The sequence below is a fragment of the Scyliorhinus torazame genome, chromosome 7 (genome assembly GCF_047496885.1).
Source record: "Scyliorhinus torazame isolate Kashiwa2021f chromosome 7, sScyTor2.1, whole genome shotgun sequence".
Taxonomy (NCBI): Eukaryota; Metazoa; Chordata; class Chondrichthyes; order Carcharhiniformes; family Scyliorhinidae; genus Scyliorhinus; species Scyliorhinus torazame.
Window position 1 is genome coordinate 181989907 of NC_092713.1, and position 15784 is coordinate 182005690.

The 15784-nt window shown below is 47.3% G+C and overlaps 1 protein-coding gene across 1 annotated transcript in view; it reads left to right on the forward strand.

The window, feature by feature from the left end:
- LOC140427373 (kazal-type serine protease inhibitor domain-containing protein 1-like) overlaps positions 1-14125 on the forward strand; it is an 87427-nt gene extending 73302 nt beyond the window's left edge. Inside the window, exon 4 of the mRNA XM_072512920.1 lies at positions 13899-14125. Coding sequence (XP_072369021.1) covers positions 13899-14125 — 227 coding nt within the window. The remainder of the gene's footprint in view (positions 1-13898) is intronic.
- Positions 14126-15784: the final 1659 nt, after the last annotated feature.

The following is a 15784-nucleotide window of genomic DNA, read 5'->3' on the forward strand; positions in this document are numbered from 1 at the left end:
GGGCTTTACTGTAATACCCTCGTATGCAGTGCAGTATATACAATATAATACAACAGTGGTGACTACCACATTCACCCCCTGTTAAAAATGGGGGTGGTGGAAAACTTTACATACAGGTTGTCATTAAGATTTCAGAGAAGGTTACAAATTCAGACGGTCGGGTGCCTTGATCCGTCGTTGAGAGTGCCGCAGTGCTGGTGGCGAGTCAGGCGTCGGCTCGGTCGTCGGTGACTCCGGGAGCATGTCGACATCCTCTTCATCCCCGGGTGGGACCAAGGGGAGGATGGATTGTTCTGGAGCAGGGGCTGTGGTGGGTGCACTGGGGGAAGGGAGGGTGGCGCCGGGGCAGAGGGGGGTGGGTGTGGGGACCCAGCTGGTGCCAGGTCTCTGAGGGAGACTGTGTCTTGGCGGCCATCGGGGTATGCTACGTAGGCGTACTGCAGGTTTGTGTGGAGCAGCTGTACCCTCTCAACCAACAGGTTCACCTTGTGTAGCGCACGTGCTTGCGGAGGAGAACAGGTCCTCGAGCTGCCAGCCATGTTGGGAGTGAAACCCCGGAGGTGGACTTCCTGGGGAAGGCAAAGAGACGTTCATGGGGGTTCCGTTAGTCGCCGTGCACAGGAGCGACCGAATGGAGTGAAGGGTGTCGGGGAGGACCTCCTGCCAGCTAGACGCCGGGAGATTTCTGGACCGTAGGGCCAGCTGGACGGCCTTCCAGACCGTCCCATTCTCCCGGTCCACCTGCCCGTTTCCCCGGGGGTTGTAGCTGGTCGTCCTGCTCGAGGCAATGCCCCTGTTGAGCAGGTACTGGCGCAGCTCATTGCTCATAAATGAGGATCCCCGGTCGCTGTGGACGTAGGTGGGGAAACCGAACAGAGCGAAGATGGTGTTGAGGGCTTTGATGACGGTGGCAGATGTCATATCGGGGCATGGGATGGCGAAGGGGAATCTGGAATATTCGTCGACCACATTGAGAAAATACGTTTTGCGGTCAGTGGAGGGGAGGGGCCCTTTGAAGTCCACGCTGAGGCATTCAAAGGGACGGGAGGCGTTCACCAGGCGCACACGGTCTGGCCGGTAGAAGTGCGGTTTACACTCCGCGCAGACCTGGCAGTCTCTGGTGATAGCCCTGACTTCTTCAATGGAGTAGGGCAGATTGCGGGCCTTAATGAAGTGATAAAAGTGGGTGACCCCTGGGTGACAGAGATCGTCGTGCAGGGTCCGGAGTCGTTCCACTTGTGCGCTGGCAGATGTACCTCGTGTTCGGGCATCGAGGGGCTCGTTGAGTTTACCGGGGCGATACAAAATCTCGTAATTGTAGGTGGAGAGCTCGATCCTCCACCGCAAGATCTTATCATTTTTGATCTTACCCCGCTGTGTGTTGCTAAACATGAAGGCAACCGACCGTTGGTCTGTGAGGAGAGTGAATCTCCTGCCGGCCAGGTAATGCCTCCAGTGCCGCACAGCTTCAACGATAGCTTTGGCCTCCTTTTCGACGGAGGAGTGCCGAATTTCAGAGGCATGGAGGGTGCGGGAAAAGAATGCCACGGGCCTGCCTGCCTGGTTGAGGGTTGCGGCCAGAGTGACGTCTGATGCATCACTCTCGACTTGGAAGGGGAGCACCTCATCGACAGCGTGCATTGCAGCCTTGACGATGTCGGCCTTGATACAGTTGAAGGCCTGGTGAGCCTTGGCCGTCAGTGGGAAACCGGTGAAGTGGATGAGTGGGCGGGCCTTGTCCGCATAGTTCGGGACCCACTGAGCGTAGTACGAAAAGAACCCCAGGCAATGTTTGAGGGCCTTGGGGCAGTGGGGAAGGGGGAGATCCATGAGGGGGTGCATGCGATCGGGGTCGGGCCCTAGAACTCCGTTCTGAGCCACATAGCCAAGGATGGCTAATCGGTTCGTGCTGAACGCACACTTCTCCTTGTAGGTTAGGTTGAGGAGTTTGGCGGTGTGGAGAAATTTGGAAAGGTTAGCGTCGTGGTCCTGCTGGTCATGGCCGCAGATGGTGATGTTATCCAGGTACAGGAAAGTGGCCCGCAGTCCGTACTGGTCAACCATTCGGTCCATCTCCCGTTGCAAGGCTGAGACCCCGTTAGTGACGCCGAAGGGAACCCTAAGGAAATGGTAAAGGCGGCCTTCCGTTTCAAACGCGGTGTACGGGCGGTCCGCCTTGCGAATGGGGAGCTGGTGGTAGGCAGATTTCAGGTCCACTGTCGAGAAGACCCGGTACTGTGCAATCTGATTGACCATATCAGATATGCGTGGGAGGAGGTACGCGTCGAGCTGCGTGTACCGATTGATGGTCTGACTGTAGTCAATGACCATCCTGTTTTTTTCCCCCGTTTTCATCACTACCACTTGGGATCTCCAGGGTGTGTTGCTGGCATTGATGATACCTTCCCACAGCAACCGCTGGACCTCAGACCCGATGAAGATCCTGTCCTGGGCGCTGTACCGTCTGCTCCTGGTGGCGACGAGTTTGCAATCCGGGGTGAGGTTTGCAAACAGAGAAGGCGGGTCGACCTTCAGGTCGTGAGGCCGCATACAGTAAGAGGTGGTAGGGGCCCGCCAAATTTCAGGGTTAGGCTCTGGAGGTTGCACTGAAAGTGCAGGCCGAGTAGCAAGGCAGCGCAGAGGTTGGGCAGGACGTGGAGCTGGAAGTCGCTGAACTCTATGCCCTGGATTGTGAGGGTGGCGATGGAGTACACCCGGATCGCCACGGAGTGGGATCCGGAGACTAGGGAGATTCTTTGGTTAATGGGGTGTACCGCGAGGGAGCAGCGCCTTACCGTATCAGGGTGGATGAAGCTCTCAGTGCTCAGTCCAGAAGGCAGGATATCTCATGCCCGTCGACCTTCACCTTTGTCGACGCGGTCGCGAGGTTGTGCGGTCGGGACTGGTCGATCGTGACGGAGGCAAGACGCGGCTGGTTGTTGGTGGTTGCAGGGGTCCTGAGGCGGGGAAGATGGTGGCGCCCACGGGCCGCACGTGTCCTGAGGCAGGCAAAATGGCGGCGCCCTCGGGCCGCACGTGTCCTGGGGCAGGCAAGATGGCTCCGCCCATTGGTTGTGAGGCAAGCAAGATGGCGGTGCCCACGGGCCGCACGTGTTGTGAGGGGAGCAAAATGGCAGCGCCCACGGGCCGCACGTGATCTGAGGCGAGGAAGATGTCGGCGCCCACTGGCCGCATGTGAGGGGGTGCAAGGACAATAGCGGCGATTGAGCGGGCCTGGCACACTGCAGCGAAATGTCCTTTCTTGCCGCAGGCCTTGCAGAGTGTGCTCCGTGCTGGGCAGCGCGGCGCAGGCCCCCGGAGTTGGTTGGCTGCCGCGCGGCGCAGGCGTGGGGTTGGCTGGGGGCGGTCGCTGATGGGGTCCACGATGGGCTGGCCGCTGGCGGGGTCCATGATGCCCAGGAGGGGTGAGCCGTGCGGTCGGGGGCATACACCTGTACGTTGCGTGAGGCGACTGTGAGCGAGAACGCTAGTTTCTTGGCTGCCGCGAGGTGAAGCGTAGCCCCTTCTAAGAGGCGCTGGTGGATGTAGGCCGACCCTATGCCCGTAATGAACGCGTCTCTCATTTCGGCAGCAACTGTAGGAGGCCACACATCTCTGTGTAATAAATTGACGCACTATCAATTACGACGAGACGAGAGTAGAGAGTAATCAAGGCTTTATTACACCGAGATGTGTGGCCTCTTACTGCTGCTGCCGAAATGGCTGCAATTCGGAGAGCGCACACATTTATACTCCGCCTACTGGGCGGAGCCAGCAGGCAGGGATCTACCCCCGTACCTGTAGTACAGGGGCGTTACCGTAATACCCTCGTATACAGTGCAGTATATACAATATAATACAACAGTGGTGACTACCACATTGAGTACCCCCAAAATGCAATGCTGGAGAACCAGGAAGTTATGGGCTGATATCTTCATATCTAATTCATAATTTTCTCTTTTGGTACAGAATATTACCTTTATAATTTCAAATAAATGTAAAATATTCAGCATTAAAGCTTCCATTGATCGTCTGACGATGTGCTCATTTATGTGCCGATGTGAAATTAGTCCATTTGCCTCTTGCTTACATGAGAGCATAATGTTTATTTTAAAGTTGGATGGATGTTGGAAGAAAAAAGAATTACTAGTCTACCAGCAAAGTTGTACAAGAGAAAGTGGATGGATATCCATGTAGGGGATTGAAGATTCTGATTCTGTGTGTCAAAGATTATCAAGTCTTGTAAAGAGAACAATAGTTCTGCTACTGTGACTGGAAAAGTTATGGGTTGGATTCTCCGCACCCTGACGCCGAAATCGCAGCCGGCGCCAGGGCGGAGAATCCACTTTGACGCCGTAATTGGGTCCGGTACCGGTTCGGCGATTCTCCGGGCACCGAAAATCGGCGTCAGCGTGGAGTATGCTGCGCCACCGGGGGCCATTGCCAGAGGCCGGCTCAGCAATCCTCCGTCCCCGACTGGCTGAGTGCCTGACGGCGTAGAACTAACCTGCTATTGTCAATCGGGATGCGCGCGTGCCGGCTGCGGACTCAGTCTGCGGCCACCCTGGTCGGGGGCGGACGGATCGGAGACCAAGGAGGGCCTTATAGGCCGCCGGGGATTTAATGTGCGAGGTTTAAGGGTCGGGCGCGCGGCCGATCGGGGGGGGTCTCTTTCTTCGGTCTGGGTCCGAGTCCGCCATGGAGCACGTCAAGGCCGCTGCCGTCCGCTCTGACCCTGAAGTGCGGGGGCCCGTATCTGCAGCAAAAGCTGTGAGATTCACTCCGGGTCCCTGCTATCCCCCTGTAAGACTATGACTTCGTTTCACTTTTTTGCAGGAATTTCAGGAGTAAAATTCCACCGTTTTTACGCCGGCATGGGGACATAGTCTCAATAATGGAGAATCCAGCCCCATATGTAGAATGCAAAACTTCAATATCAGGCAACTGTTTGAGATTTATGATCAAAAAGGGCGAGATTGACTCAAAATCCTTTTGTATATATAATAATATAATAATTTTTATTAGTGCGACAAGTAGGCTTGCATTAACACTGCAATGAAGTTACTGTGAATATCCCCTGGCTGCCACACTAAGGCGCCTGGCCGGGTACACTGAGGGAGAATTCAATGGGTGGGATTCTCCGTTGCATGACGCCGATATCGTAATCGGTGATTGGGTGGACAATTCGACGCTCCAATCGGGGGCCACACCGGTTTGACTCTGGTGTTTGAGTCTCCGCCCCCTCCAAAATAGTGTCAGCTGCACATCGTCGGAAAGGAGTTGGCACGTCATCGGAAGCCCCGCCCCCAATGCTCCACCCCCGATGGGCCGAGTTATCAACGGCGCAGAACACTTATGCTATCTCTTTTTGTCGACCTGACGTGACGGCTGCAGACTGTGTCCAGTGCTGCCACAGTCAGGGGTAGGTGGGGGGGAGGGGGGGGGGGGAGGGTGGAGCCATGCCACTGGCTGGGGGAGGGGCTTTGGCGAAGGCTAGGGGGACTGGTGGGGTTGGTCCGGGGGTGGCGAGGGGGGTTACTGAGGGCCATTATTTGGTCCGCACGCGGCCGGCGCCATGTTGCATCACGCTGCTAAAGCAGGCCGCTGCTGTGCGCATGCGCAGCCAGGGGCCCGGACATTCTCCGGCCATTTTTGGCGTGGTAGCCAGGATCTTTACCCGGCACGGCTGCTAGCCCCCCAACGGTCCCGGAATCGTTGCAGCTGTCGCGCCGTTTTTCTGGTGTAAAACGCCACTATTCCCACGCCGGCGTCAGCACATTGTGTGAAAATCAGAGAAGCTTGCCCAATTCACCTAACAAGCACAGGCTGGATTCTCCGACGGTGAGATTCTCTGATATGGTGCAAACACACTCATGCCAGCACCTCTCCTGTCGGACGCAGGTCTCCGTAAACGGGTGCGGCGGGACTGAGACTCCCGCCCCACGTCTCTTGGGAATTGTGTTTAAGAGTGAAGTCCGTCGAAATTGATTTTGTTTTACAAGCAATGTGAGTGAATGTATCTCTGAGAGAGATTTGGTAGGTCTGAAATTGCAGTGAGCCTGAGTTCAAAATTATCTGTTATAACATTTAAGCAACCTGGAATTATATGACGTTTAATTTATTGGATACAGGGGCTAAAGGAAGAATTTAATGCAATTGTTGAAAGACATATTATAATTATTTAGCACTTGCAAGCTAATAGTGAGAACCATATAAAGATGAATTTGTGCAGTCTGTTAAAAGGAATCCTGCAATTATAGAATACTACACCAAATAAAGAGGCCTTTTAAGACATTGAATCTGCACTGGCTCTTTTGAAGAGTAACATGGATTTATGAAAGGGAAATTATATTTAACAAACTTGTTGGTGTAGTTTGAGGATGTAACTAGCAAACTAAATACGGGGGAACTGGTGGATGTGGTATATTTAGATTTTCAGAAAGCTTTCGATGAGGTCCCACACAAGAGGTTAGCAAACAGAATTAGAGCACATAGAATTGGGGTCATGCACTGGCATGGATTGAAAACTGAGTACATGAGAGAAAACAAGGAGTCAGAATAAATGGGGTATTTTCAGGTTGGCAGGCTGTGACTAGTGGGGTATTACAAAGATCAGTGTTTGGGCCCCTGCTATTGCCAATCTATATCAATGATTTGCATGCGGTATTAAATGTACTATTTCCAAGTTTGCAGATGACACAAAACTAGGTGTTAGGATATTTTACTGCAATTATATAGCGCCCTGGTGCGACTGCACCTAGAACAGGCATTGTCAAACTCGGGGGTGTGACCCGCGGGCGGGTGTCGTGAGGGTCACGGAGTCGTCCGTCACAGCACTCCCGATCGCGCAAATCTGCACGCAACAGCCGCAGCAGCCAGCTGTTAAAAACGCCGGCTGCAAGGAGCCTTCAAAATGGCCACGAACATGTAAACAAAACGCAGCTGCACTGCGCATGCGTGCTAGATCATCGGCGCGCATGCGCAGTGCGGCCGCTTTTTTTTTAAACGGTCGCAGCTTTTTGTTTTACAAGTTCAGGGGAGTTTATTCATTTTATTCATTTATTTTGTTCATTAAATTTTTTTTTCATTTATTTTCTTAATTTTTTTTACAAGTTCGGGGGGGGTTTATTTGATAGGATTTTACTGGAAACAAATGCAGAACTTTGGACAGATGGAGACTCCATACTTTCCGACACCGGAAGGCTTCACCTTCATCCAACAGGTTCCATTGCATGAGCGTGTACGAGGGCCAAAGTGACCCAAAACCATTTCCTCCATTTTTGTCAGCAGCAAACAAGGTAAGAGAAAATGGTGGGTCGCGCAGGTCGGCCGGCGTAGGTCATGAATGTCTGCCGGTGCTGGTTGTGAAGGTCGGCCGGGTTGGGTCCTGAAGGTTGGCCGGTTGGTAAAAATGGGTCCCCGGGAAAAACGTTTGAGGAACACTGACCTAGAGTATTATTGTGTGCAGTTCTGGCTGCCTTACCTAAGAAAATATACACTTGCCACAGAGAAAGTGCAACAAAGGTTCACCAAACTAATTCCTGTGATCGAAGAATTGTCCTTTGAAGAAAGATTAAATAGACTGGACCTTTATTCTCTGGAGTTTAGAAGAATGAGAGTTGAAGTCATTCAAACATGCAAATTCTTCAGAGCTCCACAGGGTGGATGCAGGAAGGATGGGCTGGATTCTCTGCCCCACCGCGCCACATTTCAGGTTCACCCCACCGGCGGGATGCTCCGTTACGCCGGCTGGTCAATGGGGTTTCCCATTGTGGGGCAGCCCCATGCCGTCGGGAAACCCCCAGGCTTCCGGCAAAATGGAGCATCCCGTGGCGGAGAATCCAGCCCGATGTTTTCTCTTGGCTGGGGCAGGATGGGTCTAGGACAAGGGACACAGTCTCAGCAGAAGAAGCATGCCATTTGGGACTGCGGTGAGAAATTTCTTCACTCAGAGGGTGGTGAACCTTTGGAATTCTCTGCCCCAGAGAGTATTGGGTCTCAGTCATTGAGTATGCTCAAGACTGAGATTAATAGGTTTCTATATATTAAAAACATCAAGGAATACGGGGATAGTGCAGGAAAATGGTGTTGAAGTAGATGATCAGCCATGATCGCATTGAGTGGTTCAAAGGACTGAATAGCTCATTCGTATTTCCTCTGTTCACTCTTTTCCAAATCCTTTCTTCTCTTGAGTTATTATGCAATTCCCTTTTAAATCCATATTCATCGCCTGACCAAACTGTGTCATCCAAATTTAGATAATTATCTGAAGAGGAAAAATTTACAGGGCTACAGGAAAAAGTTGGGGAGGGGGTTAAGGTTGGTTGCTCTTGCAGAAAGTGAGAATGGACTTGATGGGCTGAATGGCCACCTCCTATGCTGTACCCGTTCTATAATTCTATGAAATCATAACCACCTATTGCATATTTTTTGCCTTATGTCACCTCTTGTTCTTTTACAAATCATTTTTAATCTGTGCCCCCTCATTGTTGATCTTTCAGCCATTGGAAACAGTTTCTCTTTATTTCCTCTAAACGCTTGGTAATTTCAAACTTCTTTATCAAATCTCATCTTCATCTTCTCTGCTGCAGGGAACACAACCCAATTTTCTACATTCTCTCCTTGTCACTGTAATCCCCATCCCTGGAACGATTCTGATAAATCTCTTGTGTACCCTTCAAAGCCTTCACGTCTTTCCTTGTGTGCAGAATTGGACATAGTAATTCAGCTAGGGCCAAACTAGTGTTTGTATAGGCTCAGTATAACTTCCTGTACTCTATGCTTCTATTTATAAAGTCCAGGATCCCATAAACTTTCGTAAGTGCTTTTTTAGCATGTCCTGTCATCTTCAAATATTTCAAAAAATGGACAGAGTAGGCTTGACATGGCCCCAGCCAGCTTTGTTGTAGGAGATACCTTTGTAAAAGGTGAAGAAACTTTGCTGTCAGAACCTTTGTGAAGCAGTGAATAGATATTGTGCAGAAATGCTGTGTGCAGCTTTGCCAATATCGATTTACCATAAAACATAATAAAGTGACAAGTGACACTGTCAAGGGATGCTACAGAACAAAGCCTCAGAGTTCATTGCAGAAATGGTGCCTTTAGCCTGCCTGTGTAGAACATGACCAGTCACTAATCATGATGGATGATCCAGCCCCCACAATCGGAAAATTTGAACACTCATAGTGTGCTTAATGTACTTCAGAAAATATTCATCTCATTGAAGAATTTTAACAGACAGTTACTAGGAAGTAACATTATCCTTTACTTTTTATAAATTTTATAGAAGGGTGAAATAAAGATATAAGCATTAGAAGCTGAAATGTCATAAGCTTAATTTTACTTATTATGTTGAACAATGGCATTTTTACCATAATGAAATAAATTCATATTGCATACATATAAAATGAGTTTTCCAGGGACAGAGATGTTATTTTGTAGGAGTTATGACTAAGTATGCCATTCAAACCCAGTTAGACATTAAATGGGAGACTCATCAATGATTTCCAGAAGATTGCTGTCTGTGGAGACTTCAACACTGCATCATTTGTGGAGTAGTGAATTACTGCAACAACCTCTGGATTTCCATGTTTAGTTGTAGCCACCTAAATTGGCCAACTCCCGATTTAAAATGGCGAATGGCAAAGGCTGATGGGAAAGTCAGCCAACAAGACAGAAACCAACAGCTGCAGGTTTTCTGTGTATTTACCTCTGAAAAGGCCAGACAACATCGATACCAGCGACCATCAGCATAACAAAGTAGCAGCCATCTGCATACTGATGAACAATCCCCGGGAACAATAAGTAACATTTTGGACACACAAAGCAAAGCCAGACTCCTCGGCGCCAGCAGGAGCCAACACAAAGGAGGTGAACGAGCACCTCAAGACCGCCCATCGATCAGGGAACCGCTCCAGTATTGGAGAAAATCGAACCAAGCGATTGGGACAAAGTCCAATCACTTGGGACCAGGTACAGGGTCCGCCCTGAAAGGCGGGAAGCCCCGGGGGACTATAAGAGTTAAGCCCCAAGTTCAAATTGCTCTCCAGCAGCTCTTCAGCTCTCTTCACTCTCTTCTTCCTGCCCGGGTCACCCAGCAACACGAACTAACATTGACCGTGACCGGTGCAGTGATCGTCGACTGACGTAAGTCTTAATTCAACGCTCGCTACGAGATAGGCGCTCCTAGCTACCAATCCGTACCAACTTCGAATCCCGCAGACTCAGAACCCGAACGAAAGGCCATTTGTTCCCCTGATCTGGTGGGCCAGTCCGAAGTTAAGTATAGGCCTGTTAGTTGTAGAAGTAACTTAGAAGTAGAATTTGTGCTTGAGTAGCGATTACTGTGTATAATAAATGTGCTTTGATTTAAATCTTACTAATCGGTGTATTGGGTTATTGATCATTACTCGGACTTGAACCTCGTGGCGGTATCATAAAGATACCTGGCGACTCGAGAGCAAAGGTAATAAAACAGAGCAATTGAACCAAGGAGAAAATCAGCAACACAGTCTGCCTGTGTGGACGACGGATGTTGCTGTAATTTCACATGTAATGCTGTTATTATGATGGCAAAATCAGGGTCATAGATTCATTGGGAGGTTGCCTGATATAAAGAAATAAAAATACAAGAAAAGACTTGAAAATGGGGGCTTCCTTCATTAGAACAACAGAGATTACAATGGAATTATTTAAATGATGGGAGCCTGGGGCAGTATAGATAGAAGCAAACTGTTTCAGCAGCTAAGGGTCAGATTTGAGGGGCCAAACATTAAATGTAAAAGATTTAGAGCAGAAGTCAGGAGAAATATTGTGGTGATGTGGAATTCAGTTCCAGGATCAGTGCTTGAGGCATAAACATAGACAGATGAAGGAAAAGGGATCTGGGAACAGGGTAGGTAAATGTGATTATAAATATTTGCTCGCATGTAGGGCATTCACCAACACAGACGGCTGAGACTGAATGGACTTTTTTGTTGTAACAGCTGTGTATGTATCTCTGTGCACTTGCTAATTTACCTTGTCCCGTTCACCATTTTTAACCCTCCAAATTCTTTACTTCAGTTTCATACCCTTTTTCAGCCAAATTTTACATGAATTCGAAGAACTTGTCTGAAAAATCTTTTTAGTTTCTGTTATTGAGCTAAGCTTGCAACAGATGGTGGTGAGTCTGTATTGTAAAATACTCACTCTTTTATGTGTGTGTGTGGGGGGGGGGGGGGTGACATTCTATCCAATAAACTTTATTTCTGCATTTACCAAGTAGTGTTAGAAACAAATGTGGGTAAATGCTGTCTTGAATTGCCTTTATGCATAAATATTGTGTAACCAGTAGTAACAAAAGCTATGGGATCTACAGCAAGGAGAGACTGCATTGTTATCTTATAGACCATCATAGTATTTGGACCTAATGTATTGTGAATGATTATTTGCAGACTTGAGTAGGAAAAAGAAGCAACATATAGAAATTATTTACACTGCTGGAGATCTCCCATGAATTCCATGCTCATCATCAAATGTATCTTGTTGTAATCTCCTCTGGAATTCCCTTCTTCTCTTCAACTGTGGCATTAGCCTCTCCCCGCAACCTTCAATTATTCTGTTTCCTCCTTGCTTTTGTCATGACCTTTGGTCTCAAAGCAGTTTTAATGAGGACATGTGAGTCCACACAGAATAAAATAAGAAACCAAGTTTTATTTACACAAACGATATGTTCACTGCCCAATAGATCCCTAACGGGTTCCAGCTGTGGCCTTACAGCCGACCTTATATGCATGGGCTAATTGAGATACTCCACCCCTAGAGGTGGAGCTCGTACTCCGCAAGGAGCACAGGGAAGATGAGCATTCCCACCTAGTAGGTTCCTTGCGGGATATTACAGCAAGAACAGTAAGGAGAAGTTGTAATTACTTTCAAATGTTTGGGAATCTGGAATTGTTTTAAAACTGCCTGAAAGGGACTTTTAAGAATTGGTGCCGCATGTAAAAGGATCAATTATTTTGGGGTAATTAGAAATACTGTCCGTGTGACCCTTGACCTGGAAGCAGCACCAACAGGATGGAATATATGAAGATCGTGTGGCTGACGAAGAGAGGAGCTGGAAAGTAGAGGCGGCCAGCGAGCTGAATTCCTCAGTGGTTGAAAAGCAAGTTGAAGTCTGTTGCCGCTGTTTCTTTCATTACTGAGTGACTGAATGCCCAGAACCGGTCATACTGTACAAAGATAAAGGCAGCTCTGGTCGATCTACATTGCTACTACTGGAGCTGAGAGTGGAGAAGCTTCCGGAAAGAAGTGTGCTATTGTGTAGACGATTGCACAGACATTACCATGTTTACACAGAAGCTACTGCCTGCAGTGAATTGGCTAAGTCCTTGAATTCTCACAGAAGAAGATCTAAGCTTGGAAGAACTGTGCCTGAAATTGGAGCTATATGGGATGGGTGGAGTGAACTACTTAGAAATATCTGAGAGATTTATCTTTGTTGTATCTCTGATTCCATATTTAATTTACAGTTTGTATTGCCTGTGATTTTCCTGTCAATTTATGATCAATTTGTGTGAAAGTCAAAGTTGAAAAAGTGAAATCTTGTTCAGTATTTTCTTCATCTGGGGTTCATTCGGTAAATTTGGTTCTTTTGGTTTAAGGATCCACATGGGGATCATAACACCTTGTGCTGAGATTTACTCCTTCATGTCAAGTACAAAAATATGCCTTCTTCATACGTGAAGCGCAATAAAAAACATTCCTATAGAATTTAAGAATTATGCGCATTGTACATTTTCATGGGATTTATAAGTTAGAAGGATGACTGTTCAACATACAGATGGTATATAATGAAAAAATTGATCTATGTGAACATCTGAGTGTCAAGTTAGCTTTGACTTTTTCTGCATGACCATGACCCTTGACTTTCCTCCATGAGCTGCTGACTCAGAGCATTGTTATCATAAGGCACATCGAGTTGAAAGGGCAGCCGTAGAAACCAAGATTACACTGCTGATACAAGTTGGAAGGTGTTCCATGATCTGTCTCGGAACCCCATTGTGGGGTATCAGGCTAGACTACGCGATGTAGTTGTGAAGGGGAAAGAGCAACGACAGCCTCTACTTGTGAAGTTATCATTCTGGCCATCGCTAGAAATAAAGAATCATCTTTTTGGGAAACACTTCAATTTGCACCTGAAACCCAAAATTTAGCTGAATAGCCAAAGCTTCCAAATTGTGTATCACCTGAAGGCAGAAACTGTCAGAATAATTGAAGGCTGAAGATCAGCACAATTATGTCAGCAGTTATCCTTCTCAATGGGAACTATTCCCAAACTGAAGGCAAAAACAACACACACAGCCTACACTAAATGTAAAACAGAACTACTTTGGAAAAAACTGTCTTTATTCTTAACTCAATTATTTTAATACATGTCCAGATTTTTCCCATTTCCTTCCCTCCTACTTATCCCGAAGGCTCTGATTTGCCGTGGTTTAGAGATTCAAAGCTTTGGCAGTCTTGTGGCACTGTACTGAAGTGTATTTTGAAGAACTGGGCTTGGTTTACTATTTTATTCAGTATGGATAGCACAAATATGTGCAAGAAATCAAATCTCACAAAAGTCAGAGCTATATTAATCAAAACCTCTGTGTAAAAGATGGACACTATTTTTGGTGAGCTTGCAGAATCCTATATTTCTGAATGCTTCAGTGTTTGTGGCCTGTGTCCATTTATTGTCGGTGCCAGAATAAAGCAGGATAGCAGATACATTACTATTACACTTAAGAGTTAATAAACTGATGTGAACATACAAAGATGACAGGCTGGCAAAGATCCAGATGGCCCATTGAGTCTGTGCCATTCTGTTATGGTGCAGCTAAATATCATAACCCTTTTTGTACCCCACTCACCAGGAACCACACAATATAAGAAAGACATTAAAAAAGCAGAAGGAAACATGCCAGGGTATTTCAGGAGAATGAAACATCGGAAATTTCATCTGACCCTCGAAGGGGATCCAAATAACTTGCATGAGATGAGTCACCAGAAGACACATTGTCCAGTCCCTCACCTACCTTTTGCAAGCAGCAATATCAGCACAATATCGGAACTCATTGAATCATCATCTGAGCACTTGTGATCAATCTGCACTCTCTGTACTAACAATTCCACTGATTGATGACCCACTGTGATAATATTAGCTTTGTGAGGTCAAACCTAGATCTATGCATATTTAACTTGCATGCAAGATTCCTGACATTCCCTACTTTCTAATTCAATTAGTCCACTCACACAAACAAAATCTAATCATTTTTTACAAGACACCTTGCGGTTCCTGTTTTTCTAAAGTAGAAAGACTCAACTTTTAACAGCTTTTGGAACAAATGGAATTCTATCTCCTTTGTTTCATCCATACAATGTATTTTCACGTCCAGAACAGAAAATTCTGCCAATAGATAATATGCCTGTCAACATCTGCAAGGAGAACAGACAAGTTAATGTTTTGGGTGTAAGAACTGAGAGTGGGGCCTTACACCTGAAATGTGATCCCACTTTTTCCAGATACCGATTGAGGGGCTGTGTAGTTTATCTTAGATTTTCAGTATCTGCGGTTTCTTTTTTTATTTGTACCTCTTTCAGTTGATTGAAAGCCCTTGTTTCTGATGTTATCAAAAGGTGGGACTCAGTCACTCTTATTGGTAATTGAATATTAGTGACGTCTGTTAGACACCGGCTGATGAAGGGTGAAAGTGGAGTTAATCATTACTCAGTTTAGATGTATTCACAGAGTGTAACATTACAAGTCTATACCTCCGAACTGAATCGCACTGGTATCTCTTTATGTATGCTCAAGTAACAACCAGGTCAATCCCTCCACTTGCATATAGTTAACCACAACTGATATACAACAGGAATAGGCATCTAACTTGTGACTGGTCATCTCAAAGTATTGATACTTGAGTCAGTATCTTATTTGCAATTGATAATCTTATACCTAGATTCTGATGTTTGGAATAGATGCAGCACAGTAGCATTGTGGATAGCACAATTGCTTCACAGCTTCAGAGGCTTTTCCCCAGGGTAGAGGGGTCAATTACTAGGGGGCATAGGTTTAAGGTGAGAGGGGCAAGGTTTAGAGTAGATGTACGAGGCAAGTTTTTTACGCAGAGGGTAGTGGGTGCCTGGAACTCGCTACCGGAGGAGGTAGTGGAAGCAGGGACGATAGGGACATTTAAGGGGCATCTTGACAAATATATGAATAGGATGGGAATAGAAGGATACGGACCCAGGAAGTGTAGAAGATTGTAGTTTAGTCGGGCAGTATGGTCGGCGCGGGCTTGGAGGGCCGAAGGGCCTGTTCCTGTGCTGTACATTTCTTTGTTCTTTGTTGTTGTTTGTCCCAGGTTCGATTCCGGCTTGGGTCACTGTCTGTGCGGAGTCTGCACATCCTCCCCGTGTGTGCGTGGGTTTCCTCCGGGTGCTCCGGTTTCCTCCCACAGTCCAAAGAAGTGCAGGTTAGGTGGATTGGCCATGATAAATTGCCCTTAGTGTCCAAAATTGCCCTTAGTGTTGGGTGGGGTTACTGGGTTATGGGGATAGGGTGGAGGTGTTGACCTTGGGTTGGGTGCTCTTTCCAAGAGCCGGTGCAGACTCGATGGACTGATTCTATGATAATCTATGATTTTGACTAGAATTTTCCCAAAGTTGATGGCCTTCATTCAGTCAAGTGGTTTACGAGGCCAGCCCTTGAGCAGTCATTCCTTTGGTTTGTTTCTTTTCCAAAGTTACTGACAACTGT